This window comes from Peromyscus californicus, unplaced genomic scaffold (assembly GCF_007827085.1).
Source record: "Peromyscus californicus insignis strain IS unplaced genomic scaffold, ASM782708v3 Scaffold_20__1_contigs__length_68692818, whole genome shotgun sequence".
NCBI classification, from domain to species: domain Eukaryota; kingdom Metazoa; phylum Chordata; class Mammalia; order Rodentia; family Cricetidae; genus Peromyscus; species Peromyscus californicus.
Window position 1 is genome coordinate 41,398,030 of NW_026294503.1, and position 12,827 is coordinate 41,410,856.

Genomic DNA, 12,827 nt, shown 5'->3' on the forward strand with positions numbered 1-12,827 from the left:
AGGAGCAGTAACGTTGCTCAGCCACTGTTCTTGAGCCACCACTGCCTGTGGCTGCCTACTGTGTCCTGTTGTGCAACTGAACAGCTTTGTCGCATACTCTGTGAGATTGTAAAGTAGACGGAAACCATGTGACCCAAATCTTTCCAGCACTATACCCTTAGCCGGAGCCTGAGAACGTCAGTCCCTGAAGCAGGGGCTGCACAGCACACATGGGTATAGGTCCTCCTCAGCAGCTTCCACAACCCCAGTAGGCTGAGGAAGGTTTTTAGACAGCACTTTATTGATGCCCTCTGCCCCTGGTCAGCACAGATTCCCAAGCACTGGCTTATATTATTAGCTGGACTCAGGTGCCATCCCCAAGAGCAGGAGTGGGCCCCATAGGGGCAGAGAGGCCTCCCAGATTAGGAGGAGTGTGCAGGCAGCCAGGAACCCCTCCAAAGCTCCTGGCCCAGGTTAGGGAGGGCTGGCCCTTGGCAGTATCTCAGGCCCCTGTTGGGGCATCATAGTTGAGCACGTAGTAGTCGTGAACATACATGAGCACAGCCACTGGTTGCCCAATGATGAGTGTCACCCACACAGCTGCATTGCCGTAGTTCCCTTGGAAGAAGCGGCCCACAATCCAGGCCAGTGGGATCTGAGGACACAACGAGACTACACTCAGGTGGGGCTTGGCACAGATATAGACTAAGGGAAACAAGCTTTGCAGAGTTGCTCACCTGAGCCATCATGGCTGTGAATGCCCAGAGGCGGAACATACGCAGGGGAATGCTCACTAGGTACTAGAGTATGGGGACAAGAGAGGTCAGTGTTTGAGCTGGTGGCCATAGCCCTGCCCAGAGGTGATGTGGGATGTGCTCAGAGCACTTACCTCATGGAAGAAGGCTGAGGCCAGAAATACCCCTGTCCTGGCCATCCATCTGTTGCTGCCCAGTCGGAGCAAAGGTTTATAGAAGTGTCTGCAGAGCAAGGAAGCCACAGGATGAGGCTAATGCCATAGGGCCCAGGTCCACAACCACATTCCACAGGTACGTACACCACCCTACCTGCTGCACCACTTATGCACGGGGATATTCCAGTTCTGCCAAAAGTAGGTGACAGACTCAGCATTCCTTGGGGTCAAGAAACAATGAGATAAGCAGAGCATGCCATGACCTACCCAGATCCCCAAGGACACACCACTCACCACCAGTCCCGGTAGAATTCACGGTCTCCAAACTGCATGAGTTCTGCCACGGCATTCAGGCAGGAATGGAAAAGCCAGTAGAAGAAGATGAGCCAGATGAGATGGTTGGGAACCTAGGGAAGACAGTTCCAGGTTGCAGATTTCCCACTTATCCCTCACACTTATCCCACTGGAGCCTCTGACACTCACCGCCAGCTTCAAGAGACGCTCAATGATACGTGAATAGTCCATATCCTGTGGAGAGAGGCTGCCTCAGCTGGCTGTATCATCTCCCCTATCCACCCCCGCCACAGTGGAACCTAACCTTACCTTGAAGGGCTTCATGGAGTTCTGGATAGTAGGGACCATCCACTGCAAAGGAAAGCAGCACATTCGTTTCCCTCAGCTATGCTAAGCCCTACCATACACCCAGTCACACCACGTACCTGTTGGATCAGCCCGACTTGAAGCTGGGTGAAAAAGAGCTGGGGGGAGAACACAGCACTAGGCTGAGACTTCAGTTGCACACATACCCCAAGCCCTGCCCAAACCAGCCCTCAAGGCCCAAACCTACCATCTCAAGAACCCGTCGTAGCAGAAAGCGCTTTCGTATTCGTGGGGACCGAGGAAAGTTGAGTTCATAACACAAAGTCGGAGCAAAAATGAAGTAGTAGAGATCTAGAAGGGAAGGGTGGGCACTAGGACTACAGAGCCCTGAGCCTGACTTACAGTCCTGCCTCTGAGAGAGAGCCCCAACTCCACGGGTCCTCACCTCGGTAGTTCAGGTTGTCTGGGTAGCTCACCATGTGCTGAGCAGCAGCCCCACTGACTTTCTTCCCTGCAGAAACTGCCAGCAAAACAAGACAGCAGGTGAGCCATGCAGCCCAGGGTCAGTCCTACAGGCAAATCCTAGTCCTGACAGCCTCTTACCAGCTTTGGCCTTGACTCTTCGCTGGCGGCACCATAAGTTGACATCACGGTAGGAAAAGAGCTTGAGGAAGATGATGGAGTATGATGCCAGAGCAAACACAGAACCCACTGCAAGATAGGTGGATCAGCCATGTCTGCCCACACACCATGGTTAACACAGGAAAGGTAGGCTCAGCTATGACCAACCACATCACATGAATAACCTGGGGTCAGCTCAGCATGGGCTGGGATGGTTGGGATGGAGACACACCTGGAGTGATGGATTCAACCAGTAAGGCCACGGCTGCTGGGAAGCAGATGATAGTAGCCAGGTTAACCACATGTAGCAGCAGCCCCATCTGCTCTGTCAAGGCACCCTGGAGAGGGAGAGAGCATTCAACCAGGTCCTCTGCCCTGGGAGAGGACTATCAGGCCTAGTAAGAAGAGCCTATCACCAGTAGGCCACCAGTGACTGGAGCAAGGAGGGGGATGGGCACCACACCACTTACCACTGCCAGGCGCTTCTCGATCTGAAATGCAGCCACAGGAAAGATGTTGGATACTGAGGACAGAGCATCACAGGACAGGCTCAGGCCCTGGCCAGCCTATCCCCCACCCATGGCCCTTCTTGGAGTGCAGCTCACCAATAACCAGGCATGGGGCAGGCCAGCTGTAGGGGTCCTTCAGAAACAGAGACACCACCTGGATGGGATCTACCAGGATGCCATACCTGGGGGTGGGGCAATGGGGGCCTGAGTAGAGGTGGGCCTCACGGCCTGAGCAGGCAGGGGAGAGATAAGGGGCCTGGGAAAGTACTCACTTGATGAGGTTCTCTAAAAATAACCTGGCATTACTCAGGATCTGCAAGAGACAATCAGGAGGGTTCAACCCCAGTGGTGCTAACACAGCCGACCTGACCCCAACACCTCTGACACTTAGCCTTGCCCAGGGTACTGGTCCCTTCAGTGCCTAGTTAAGAGCCTAGAGGCTATAAGCAGGCCCTGAGGACAGGACAGGCAGCCGAAAGACCCATCAAATAGAAAAGATCAGGGGTGGGTTTTTCTGTACTGGGGTCAGCTACTCTAACAATACTCAAAGCTCCAAGAGTGTGGACCAGTGTAGCTCATCTAAGGACTAAGCCTCTGGACTTGAGCCTGAGACTCAGTGTTTGATCTCCATCCTCATCCATCTCACAAGCACCAGTCCCAGGCCTGGAGCCACCAACCTGGCCAACTACCCAAACTGATGGAGCCACTGGCCAATACTGAAAGGGAAACACTGGTGAGGTTCTTTGCCTGGATGGTCAGAGAAGGGACCATGGAGGTGGTACAGCTAACCAAGGCCTAAACCTCTGTCCAGAGAAAAGGTGCTGAAAGCCTCAGAAACCTTTCAGGGCACAATAGGGTAGAGACTCTTCCACACTGGATAGCCAAAGAAGCCATGCCTAAAGCAGGAGCAGACACTTCTGGGCAATAGGTATCAGACCATATCTGAGTGTTAGAAGCTGGGTGAAGATAGTCCTTTGCCCCTGACCCACCCATCAGGCTGTCCCTTTGAGCCTTGGACCCAAAGGCTTCTGGGGTGGAGATGCACAGCCCCAGTAGGAACCAGGCCCTAGAGGTAATAGGCTTGGACATGGCATAGCACCCCAACCACCTATACCCAAGGCTCAAGGAAAGGGACTAGGAAGACCTACAAAGCAGTGGCTGGTTCTGCCCATATGGCATAGGACATACATCCTCAAGATTTTGTCCATACTTTTCCAGGGAGGACACAGAGTGCCCCCTCCTCAGCCTCTCAGCCTCCCAGCCTAAAGAGTAACCAATACTCCTCTCCATCTCCCTGCTCTCCCATATCACACCTAAACAGCCAAGGGGGACCTGAGGAACTACCAGAGTATTCAAGACACTCATCGTCTCTACTACCACTGAGCCTCCCACAGAGCTAGCCTGGGATCCAAGAGAAAGCCAGTGTAGCCACTGCAAGGACAACCCCTGCTTCCTCCCAACCAGCCTAGTGCTAGCAGCTACATGGAGCTAGCCTTCAAAGGGCAGAGCCTGTACCCAGGGCAAGGGCACCCTAGAAGGTTCTACCACACCTGGCCTCAGTGAGTCTGCTCCCACATTCCTACTCACCAGCATCACCACACACCAATTCAGGATGCCACGGTAATTGCTGAAACCACTGTCTGAGCTGAACAAAGAATCTTGTAGACGATGGCACCTAGCAAAAAGGAGACAGGACCCTGCCCAGTAAGCAATTACCAGTAGGACAGCGATAAAAACAGTGACCCACTCCTGCCCCAGGTGTCTTTTCTACCCAGAGTCCATTATCCATTTACAAACAGGAAGAGGAGCCAGGTAAGGCCATTCTAGTGGCTATATAGCTACTCTAGGCAGCAGAAAATGCTCATCACAGGCAGAAGAAGCTAAATGGGTCTCCATGGAGTTTGAGCTCCAGAAAGCTCCAACTGCAACCATGCTCTTGGGCCACAAAGATAATCCCACCTGGGTATGTGTGGACCTATGGGGACCTACCAAGTACTGCTGGGACAGCAGGACAAGGTGGAGTCTACCTTGCCCAATCTGCCCATCCGACCTACCACATCACTCATGGAGGAGTTCCCACCACGGCCAAGAAAAGCTTTCTCCCTACATTTAAGACACATAGGCCCAGTATAATAGTTGGCCAAGTGCCCCGCCTTAACCTACCTTTCTGAGAAGCAGTGATTTGGCCCTCCCTACTCAGGTCAAGTTCTGTGTCCCTCCCTGCCTTGGTTCAGGGGCCAGGAGGCAACTACTCAGGCCTGATGACAGGGAAGGCCCCAGAAGTAGGCTCCTTACTACTTATGAAAGCTCTCACCCGGTGATGGGATGCAGGACACCCAAATAGACACTGCTTGTCAAGAACTATACCAGGCCTGGCAGAGGAGCACTGTGTGACTAAGATAAGGGCCAGAATCAGCTCCTGGCAAAGACAACAGGAACATCCCAGAGCCCTAGTCCCAGTAACTAATGCCCTCACTCTCACCAGCTGTGGCTCCACCTTGCCCTCCAGCTGCCATGCCACCAGGAAGCCACACACAATTGAGCAAGACCTAGCTTTTGTAAGCAAAGAGGCCAGGGCCTCCCCTTCCCTCTCATCACATACACCTCTACCCTGGGACATTGGAGGAGCAGGCCAGGAAACCTTCTATAGGTGCTATCCCACAGATGCCCTTTTAGGGCTGACCTCACATCATAATAACAAGGGCAAGCCCTAGGTTTGGTTAGGGCTGGAAGTCTGACAGCCCTCTCCAGAAGAGGGTCAAAGAGGCGGAGGGCCATAGCAACAAGCCCAGTCTTCGCTATCAAAGACAGGTCTTTTTCTTTCTTCGTGACAGTTTCTCTGTGTAACAGTCCTGGCTGTCCTGGAACTCACTATGTAGAGCAGGCTGGCCTCGAACTCACAGAGATCCACCTGCCTCCTGAGTGCTGGGATTAAAGATGTGTGTCACCACTGCCAGGCTCAAGACTGAGACCTACCCCCCCCCCAAAAAAAAAAAAAGCCTGGCAGTGGTGATGCACTCCTTTAATCCCAGCATTCAGGAGGCAGAGGCAGGTGGATCTCTGAGTTTGAGTCCAGCTTGGTCTGTAGAGTGAGATCCCAGGCAGCCAGAGCTATACAGAGAAACCCTGTCTCTTTAAAAAGAAACAGCCAAGCAGATCTCTGTGAGTTTGAGGCCAGCCTGGGCTACCAAGTGAGTTCCAGGAAAGGCGCAAAGCTACACAGGGAAACCCTGTCTCGAAAAACCAAAACCAAAACAAAACAAAAAACAAAAAAAAAAAAAAAAGAAAAAAGAAAAAAGAAACAGATCTACCTAGTCTCATCTACACTAGCTCCTGGTTAGTAGGAGGGTAGTCATATCCCTCTTACGGTCCATGCCATGCTACAGCACCAAAGTGAGACAGTTCCACCCTAGTTCGAGCCCAACTCCACTCCCAATTGTCCATTTCCTCAGGACTAGTCTTCCAGCATCTACACACTAGGCCCATATGATATGACTGTGGTCCCTACTGAGGACCTCTTTTCTCCCCCGATCTGCCCCTGCTTTCTGATTGCTGCCCTTGTTTGGGGTACACCCCCAAACTGATTTCACTGGCTTGATGTGGCTATCCTTAAGAGGCAACACCAGCCGGGCGGTGGTGGCACCTTTAATCCCAGCACTCGGGAGGCAGAGGCAGGCGGATCTCTGTGAGTTCGAGGCCAGCCTGGTCTACAAAGTAAGTTCCAGGAAAGGCGCAAAGCTACACAGAGAAACCCTGTCTCGGCAAAAAAAAAAAAAAAAAAAGACAACACCATTAAAGAAAGAAAGAAAAGAAAGAAAATGAAGAGGCAACATCATGAGACAAGCAGGAAGGCACCTCTGGGTCTGTCCACTAGACCTTTCCACGAGTCCCCTCCCCCAAGCTGAAGCCCTGTGCTTTCAGCACAACTGTCCCAAAGCCTCCTGGCCCCAGAACCTCATGGCTGGCCTCTGTGCCACAACCCACCAACTACTGCTTGCACATAACCAAAGCTGTTTCACAAGACTGACCTCTCTCCCCTTTGAGTAACCAAGGAGACCATGCTGCTTTTTCTGTGGCCATCTCCAGAATGAAGACAGAAGTGGAGAATGGGTCCCCCTTTTCAGAGCTGACAGTAAGCAGACAATCTTTGTTTTGTTTTAGGAGACATGGTCTGTGTAGTCCAGGCTGGCCTTGATGACCCTCCTTCCTTAATCTCCCAAGTGCTGGTATTGCAAACATGTGCCACCACACTGGATGCTTGCCTGGTTTAGCAGACAATGTCTTAAGAGCTTATTTTTAGGTTCCTTCTGTTGGGCTTCTAATTCCTTCCTTAACTGTCCACACCAATGTCTCAGGTCCCTCTATGGACAGCCCATCCAGCATCTTGAAGGCAGCATTCCCACTGCCCCACCTCCACTCATGCTACTCCCTCCCTTCATAGATGAGAGACACTTGTCCCAGGAGAAGAAGCCCCCATCCACCAATGCTTGCAAAGGTCCAAGCTTGCCACTGTAACCAGAAGCAAGTGGGCTGAAGGGCAGGCTGCAGAAATGGCCAGAAGGAAAAAGAGGAGCTGGCTAGCCATGATCACAGCTGTTTGTGCCACCCTCTCACCTACTAAAGGGCCTGCCCATGTCCTGTGCCTTCCAGCTGTTCTACACTCACTCCCTGAGGCCAAAAGGACACAGGATAGCTGGCCATCTCTCCTATATCACGCAGGCCTACCCAAGTAAACCACACGTAGAGCAAGGGAGAGCTAGCATCTCTCCTACCTCTCCTCACCACACAAAAGCATTGTAAGACATGTCCATCCCCACACACATGCCAAGGTCTGTACTGCACTCAAAGGATCAATCTCCAAGTATGGACTTCATCTAGGGACCACAGTTCAGGTTCAACAGCAAACAGAAAGAGAAGGGAACAGAATGCTAGCTCCTCTTCCAGCTGACACCTGGCACTTCCTCTGTGCTGCCCTCTGGGCCAAGCCCTGGGGTACAAGATGGTTGAAGTAAGCGCCTCATAATCCCAGACCCTACGAGAGATGTGCAAAAGTCAGTCAGGGACAAATACCCTGGGGAAAACCCACCACTATAAGGTCTTGCCTTGGGTGCACAGGAATGTGTGTAATCTGGGAAGATGAGCAAGCAACAGAACTTACAGCCTCACCTTGCCACAGGGTAGAAAAAAGGAGCTAACATCAAGAACCTGGCTCAATGGCCCAGCTTCAAGTGAGCAGGAAGTATATAGGGAAGGGGAGGATACAGAAGCTCAAGCAGTCAAGAGGAAGAGTGAGAGAAAGGTTGTGCTGCCAAGAGCAACAACAGAGGGAAGGGGAGTTGGCAAGTGACCAGTGGCAATGGGGTGAGCTACAGGCCAACTCCAAGAGGCGGTCAGAGCTGGCCCACCAACAGGAAGAATGGAATACAGCACCTCAACTAGGAGGCCCTGTGGCATCCCCAAATTGGAACGAGGCCCACAAGGGGATAACAAGCTCCCACCCCATCTCTGCAATCTATCATCCATTTATGGGCAGGGGGATCACAGCAGAGACTCCACACACATACATATTTCCTAGCTTTGCACAAACCTCACACCAGAGGGCACAGAAAAAGTTAAGCCATCATCCAAAGATGTGATTGCTCTCTCTTGCCTATCCCACAACAGATCTCACATAAAAAGATACTATTCCCACCCCCTCTAGAGGTCATACTAGCAAAATTCCTGACTCCTAAAGGGAAGGGCAATGAGGGTAGTCAGCATAGAGGAATTCTAGAACCCTTAACATCTTTTCAGATGAAGCTGGGCATGGACACCTTTAATCCTACCACTTGGGAGGCAGAAGCAGGTGGATCTCTGATCAAGGCCAGCCTGGTCTATGGAGCCAGTTCCGGGACAACCAGGGCTACACGGAGAAACCCTGTTTGTTTGTTTGTTTGTTTTAAATAAAATGAAATAGAGAAATCAACATCTCAGATGGAAAGTGGGAAGCCAACCTCCCTCAAGAGCAGCTTTGAATTACAGAAAACCACCATCCCTCTTAGGAGGACCAGTCTCCTCCCACACTGCGCCTTCACGGCCTTCTTACCTGACCTTTGTCCACAATGTGCCATGCCTGCCTCATGCTGAATTTATCTTATCTCCCAGGTGAACTGTGAACACCCAAGGACAGTTGGGGGCCCCCTCCCCACAGTGCCCACTAGACAAAGACTCCGTTGATACCAACAGAACAAGTCTTTGCCAGCCTAGCTGTCCACTTCCTCCTAGCCCCTCAGCTACTTCCTAACCCAGAGCTACTAAAGGGTCCCATGATGAACACCTGAAAGACCCTCGGGGCCAGCTTGGAGGAAGCAGTCAATGCTGCCAAAGAACATGGTGCATTCCCATATCTTATAGTCAGGCATTCAGCTAAGCAGGGCCTCTCCCATAGGTGTGTCCAGACCAAATCTCTCTCCAGTACTCCAACCAAGGGATGAAAGTCTCACAGAGTCAGCTCCGTCCCTATAGCCTGCAGCCATTCTGGTAACATTAGCAGGGCTTCAGGCCCTCCTTCTTACAGGAAGAGGGGTGAATAAGCCGTGCAGCCACTCTGTTAGTACAAGAAAACTTCCTGTACTGTCCCCTCCCCGGGCAAATGCCTGTTCCCCTCTCCTCAAACAGGCTTGTGTCCTCTGGAGTCTCTAGCAGCCTTCTACCCACAGGACACCCCTCATAGTTCTGCAAAAGTAACTCTGTATCATAACCCTCCCCCGAAAACATCTCCTTCCATACAAGAAAGCCCATTCACCACCAACCCCCAGTGCTCAAGACTTCCTCCTACCCACCCCTCAGAAAGAACCTCAAGGGACCTGCCTCAAGGTATACTTCCCTAAGCAATCTGGAAAAGGGGCTGCTACCTACTCCTCTGCCCGGGCTCCCTGGCTCGCTACTCGAACCCCACCTGGGTGACCTTGGCAAGTGACCCTCTCCCCAAAGCCTGTGTCCTCGTGTAGCCCAGGGGGACCCCCAGACTCGGGACTCGCAAAGCTGTGGCCACCTTTTAAGAACTGGGAGCGTCGCTGGGGAGATCAGATGTAGGGGGTCGGGCGCTCCGCTACCTCAGCTCCCAGTGGCCGTCGCCCACGTCGGTGTGTCTGTCTTTGTCCGGGGTCGAAGCTGGAGCCGGAGCTGGCGCGTCACCCCCGGCACCCAAGTCGGGGCCCATAGCCGCGTCTCGCACCTCCTCTTCGGCTGCCACGGGCCCGCCGCCACCCTGGCCGGAGGCCCGCGAGCCAGTCCTCCGACGCCGAGAGCCGCCCGCGCCTCCGCGGTCGCCCATGGCCTCGGCTCGCACCTCGTCGTGGCCCAGTCGCGGCCCGCCGGCTTGCAGCGCCTGGAACCCGCCGCCCCGCCTCTGGACCCTGAGTAACGGCCTCCGCCGCCGCCCCCTGCCGGCCTCCGTAGCCGGCGCAGGCCACAACTACCTCTGCGACGGTGAGCCCGTGCGCTGCTGCGGAGCAGATGACTGGCGGTGGCGGGTCCTGAGAGCCCATTTGTAGTCCCAAGCCCAGCGGGGGCGGGGCCTGAGCGAAGACGCGGAGCCCACTGGGAATTGCGGAACGGGGCGCGGAGCCTCCTGGGAGTTGAAGGCACCGTGAGTCAACGGCGCATAGCACTCTGGGAACTCTGCAGTCACAGGCAGGCTGGAGCAAGTTTGCACGCAGTTGGGCTGCGAACTTCTCTGGAACTGGCCCGAGGTTCTGTCACTCTGGAACGAGGTGGACTGCACCGGCTCCCGGCTCCCTGGCAGCTGCGCACTTCCCCTGACCTCTTGCCTGTCCCTTGTCCCACTTCTGTAAATACATAATTTCGTCATCCCTCTACCCAGCAGCGGTTTGGGTGTGGGTCATTTATGAAACTGTGCGTGCAGTGACGTCTTGCTGCCCCAGACCCGTGTTCCTGCGTACTACCGGCAGAGCTAACAGCCCTGGCACAGTCGTTCTCCGAGAGATCCCTAGCTGCTAATCAGGAACCGCTTTAAATGGACCTTGGAGGACATGCCCGGTCAAAGGATCAAGCTGGAGAAATAACCAGACTCATATCACAGCAAGTCTGTGCAACCGCCCGGTTGTTGTTAAATGAAGCAACTCATTAATCACCATGGCCTCTTCCTCCACCGCCCCACACTCCAACCCACACCCCGGTCGCGGGCCTAATCCTTCCTGGATGAGACATCACAGTGCATACATCTGATTTCCTTCAGAAACGCTATAAGGAGGACCAAGGTGAATAGTAACTTGCTCTTCTGTGGATACCAGAACCAAGAAGCACCTCTATAGAGCAAGCAAGTGCTCACCCCGGGGTTGGTAGCCTCCCCTACAGCCACCAGCCTTCCTCTTGGAATCGTCCCACTTCAGTAGTATCCACTGACTCCTCTCCTCTTGTCACTCTCTCTTCATGCCACATACCATAATGAGCAACCGAGGCTACCTTGCAGTTGTCGTGTAGTGTGCAGAGAAAGGCAGCCCCGGGCAGGGACTTTTGTGGATCAGAGCCAATCTGATCTACTCAGTCTCCTAGAACATTCCTTTGTTGCTGGCCCAGCATGCCTTTCAGCTGGGCTTGGGCAAGGCAGGGCTAGGTCTTTGTGAATACTGACCCCAAAAGGAGGCAGAGTGAAAGAAAATGTCTCCTTGAGAATCTAAAGTGTGAGGATGAGTCATGTGAACTCTGCCATCCTTTCCCTACCTCCCCATGTCAGTAAATGTGAGGCCTCCATGTGTTCCTGGGATAGCACTCTGGCTACAACAACTTCTAGTATGAAACCAGAAACTAAAAGTGTGAGGTTGAGGCTCAGGCTGCCACTCCAGCAAGAGATGAATTCACACCATCTGATAGAATGCAAAATCTCCTTGGAGGCAGCTATTCATTGACATCCAGGCTTAAAGCTGTCAGCCTGCAAGAGTCCAGGGGAGTGAAGGGACCAGAGGATGGACCAGAGCCATCAGAAATGATGGTCCTGTGGAGACCTGTGGCAAAGAGTTGGGACCTATATCAGAGTACCAGGCCTGACTCAAGGAGAAAAGACTGGAATGGATGATTGAGAGGGGGAATTGCCTGGTGCACACCGCTTCACTATCAAAATCTAGGGTGAAGTATGACCCAGGGTGCCAGGAGAAAAGAAAAATTACAGGTGAGATTGGCTGGAAATAAAGGTGTGATTGGGCCGGGCGGTGGTGGTGCACGCCTTTAATCCCAGCACTCGGGAGGCAAAACCAGGCGGATCTCTGTGAGTTCGAGGCCAGCCTGGTCTACAAAGTGAGTTCCAGGAAAGGCGCAAAACTACACAGAAAAACCCTGTCTCGAAAAACCAAAAAAAAAAAAAAAGTGTGAATGGAAGAATCGGAAAGGAAATCATGGTGCGGATCTTCCCTGCTGGAAGTGGCCACACAAGGGGTTTGGGCCTTGGAGCTTTTGCAAGCCTGAGAGAGTAAGACGGCCGGGAGGGTTTTTGGAAGTTTGCAAACAGCTTCAGACTGACCCCAGCACCCTGGGGCCACAAGCAGGCCAAGGAAACCTGCTGGGGAGAGTTCACAGCGGTGGAGAAGTAGGCTCATCTCAGCCCTCCAAGGAAGCTGTTCTCACTCTTCTGGCCCGGCACCCTAAAAGAACAGCAACAACCAAGACACACCGCGGAGTCCTCTAGGAAGCAGGCAGATAAGAGACTTTCTTGCAAGTCTCTGCTACCTGACAAAGTGGTGTTTGGGTGTGCGGAACAACGAGACAGAGCTATGTAAAGGCGCTTCAGCCTTCCACAAGCTCTTTTTCTTCAGGTTCCTCTTTTGCAAATAGGAAATGATCTCTTCCCAGCCAGAGACAGTGACCGCTAAGATCCTTCCGCGGGGAGCCTGGCTAACAACTTCTAATGCCAGGTGTACCTTCGCTCCTGCTGCTCCCGCTGTCTAAGCTTCCCAGAGTGGGCCCTCCCCCGTGGCAATATTCTTCTCCCAGCTGCTGGCACATGGTCCTTGACTTGCTGCAGGTCCATCTCTCCCTTTTCACCCCTGGATGGAATCTGGCCCCTGCTCTTGCCAGGATGTGGGCAGCTGGTCCAGCTCTGACCTAAGATTGACCCAGTTTGGCCACATGTACACCAAGTGTTTGAGACTCAAGTCACACTTACCTGCTTGCTGGGAGTCATCGCTACGTGAGTCCTCTGCTGCCTCCACCGC

General features: G+C 53.2%; 1 protein-coding gene across 1 annotated transcript; it reads right to left on the reverse strand.

Moving 5' to 3' along the window:
- Positions 1-258: 258 nt before the first annotated feature.
- Positions 259-10,174, reverse strand: Dgat1 (diacylglycerol O-acyltransferase 1). Its single transcript, XM_052748133.1, has 17 exons — positions 9,714-10,174; positions 4,207-4,294; positions 2,892-2,932; positions 2,716-2,801; positions 2,581-2,633; positions 2,343-2,448; positions 2,093-2,200; positions 1,935-2,009; positions 1,737-1,840; positions 1,609-1,647; positions 1,493-1,534; positions 1,373-1,417; positions 1,184-1,296; positions 1,044-1,109; positions 869-956; positions 717-779; positions 259-634 (listed from the first exon to the last, which is right to left on the reverse strand). Exons 1-17 carry the CDS (start codon positions 9,932-9,934, stop codon positions 482-484), a joined length of 1,491 nt encoding a protein of 496 aa, XP_052604093.1. The 5' UTR covers positions 9,935-10,174; the 3' UTR covers positions 259-481.
- Positions 10,175-12,827: the final 2,653 nt, after the last annotated feature.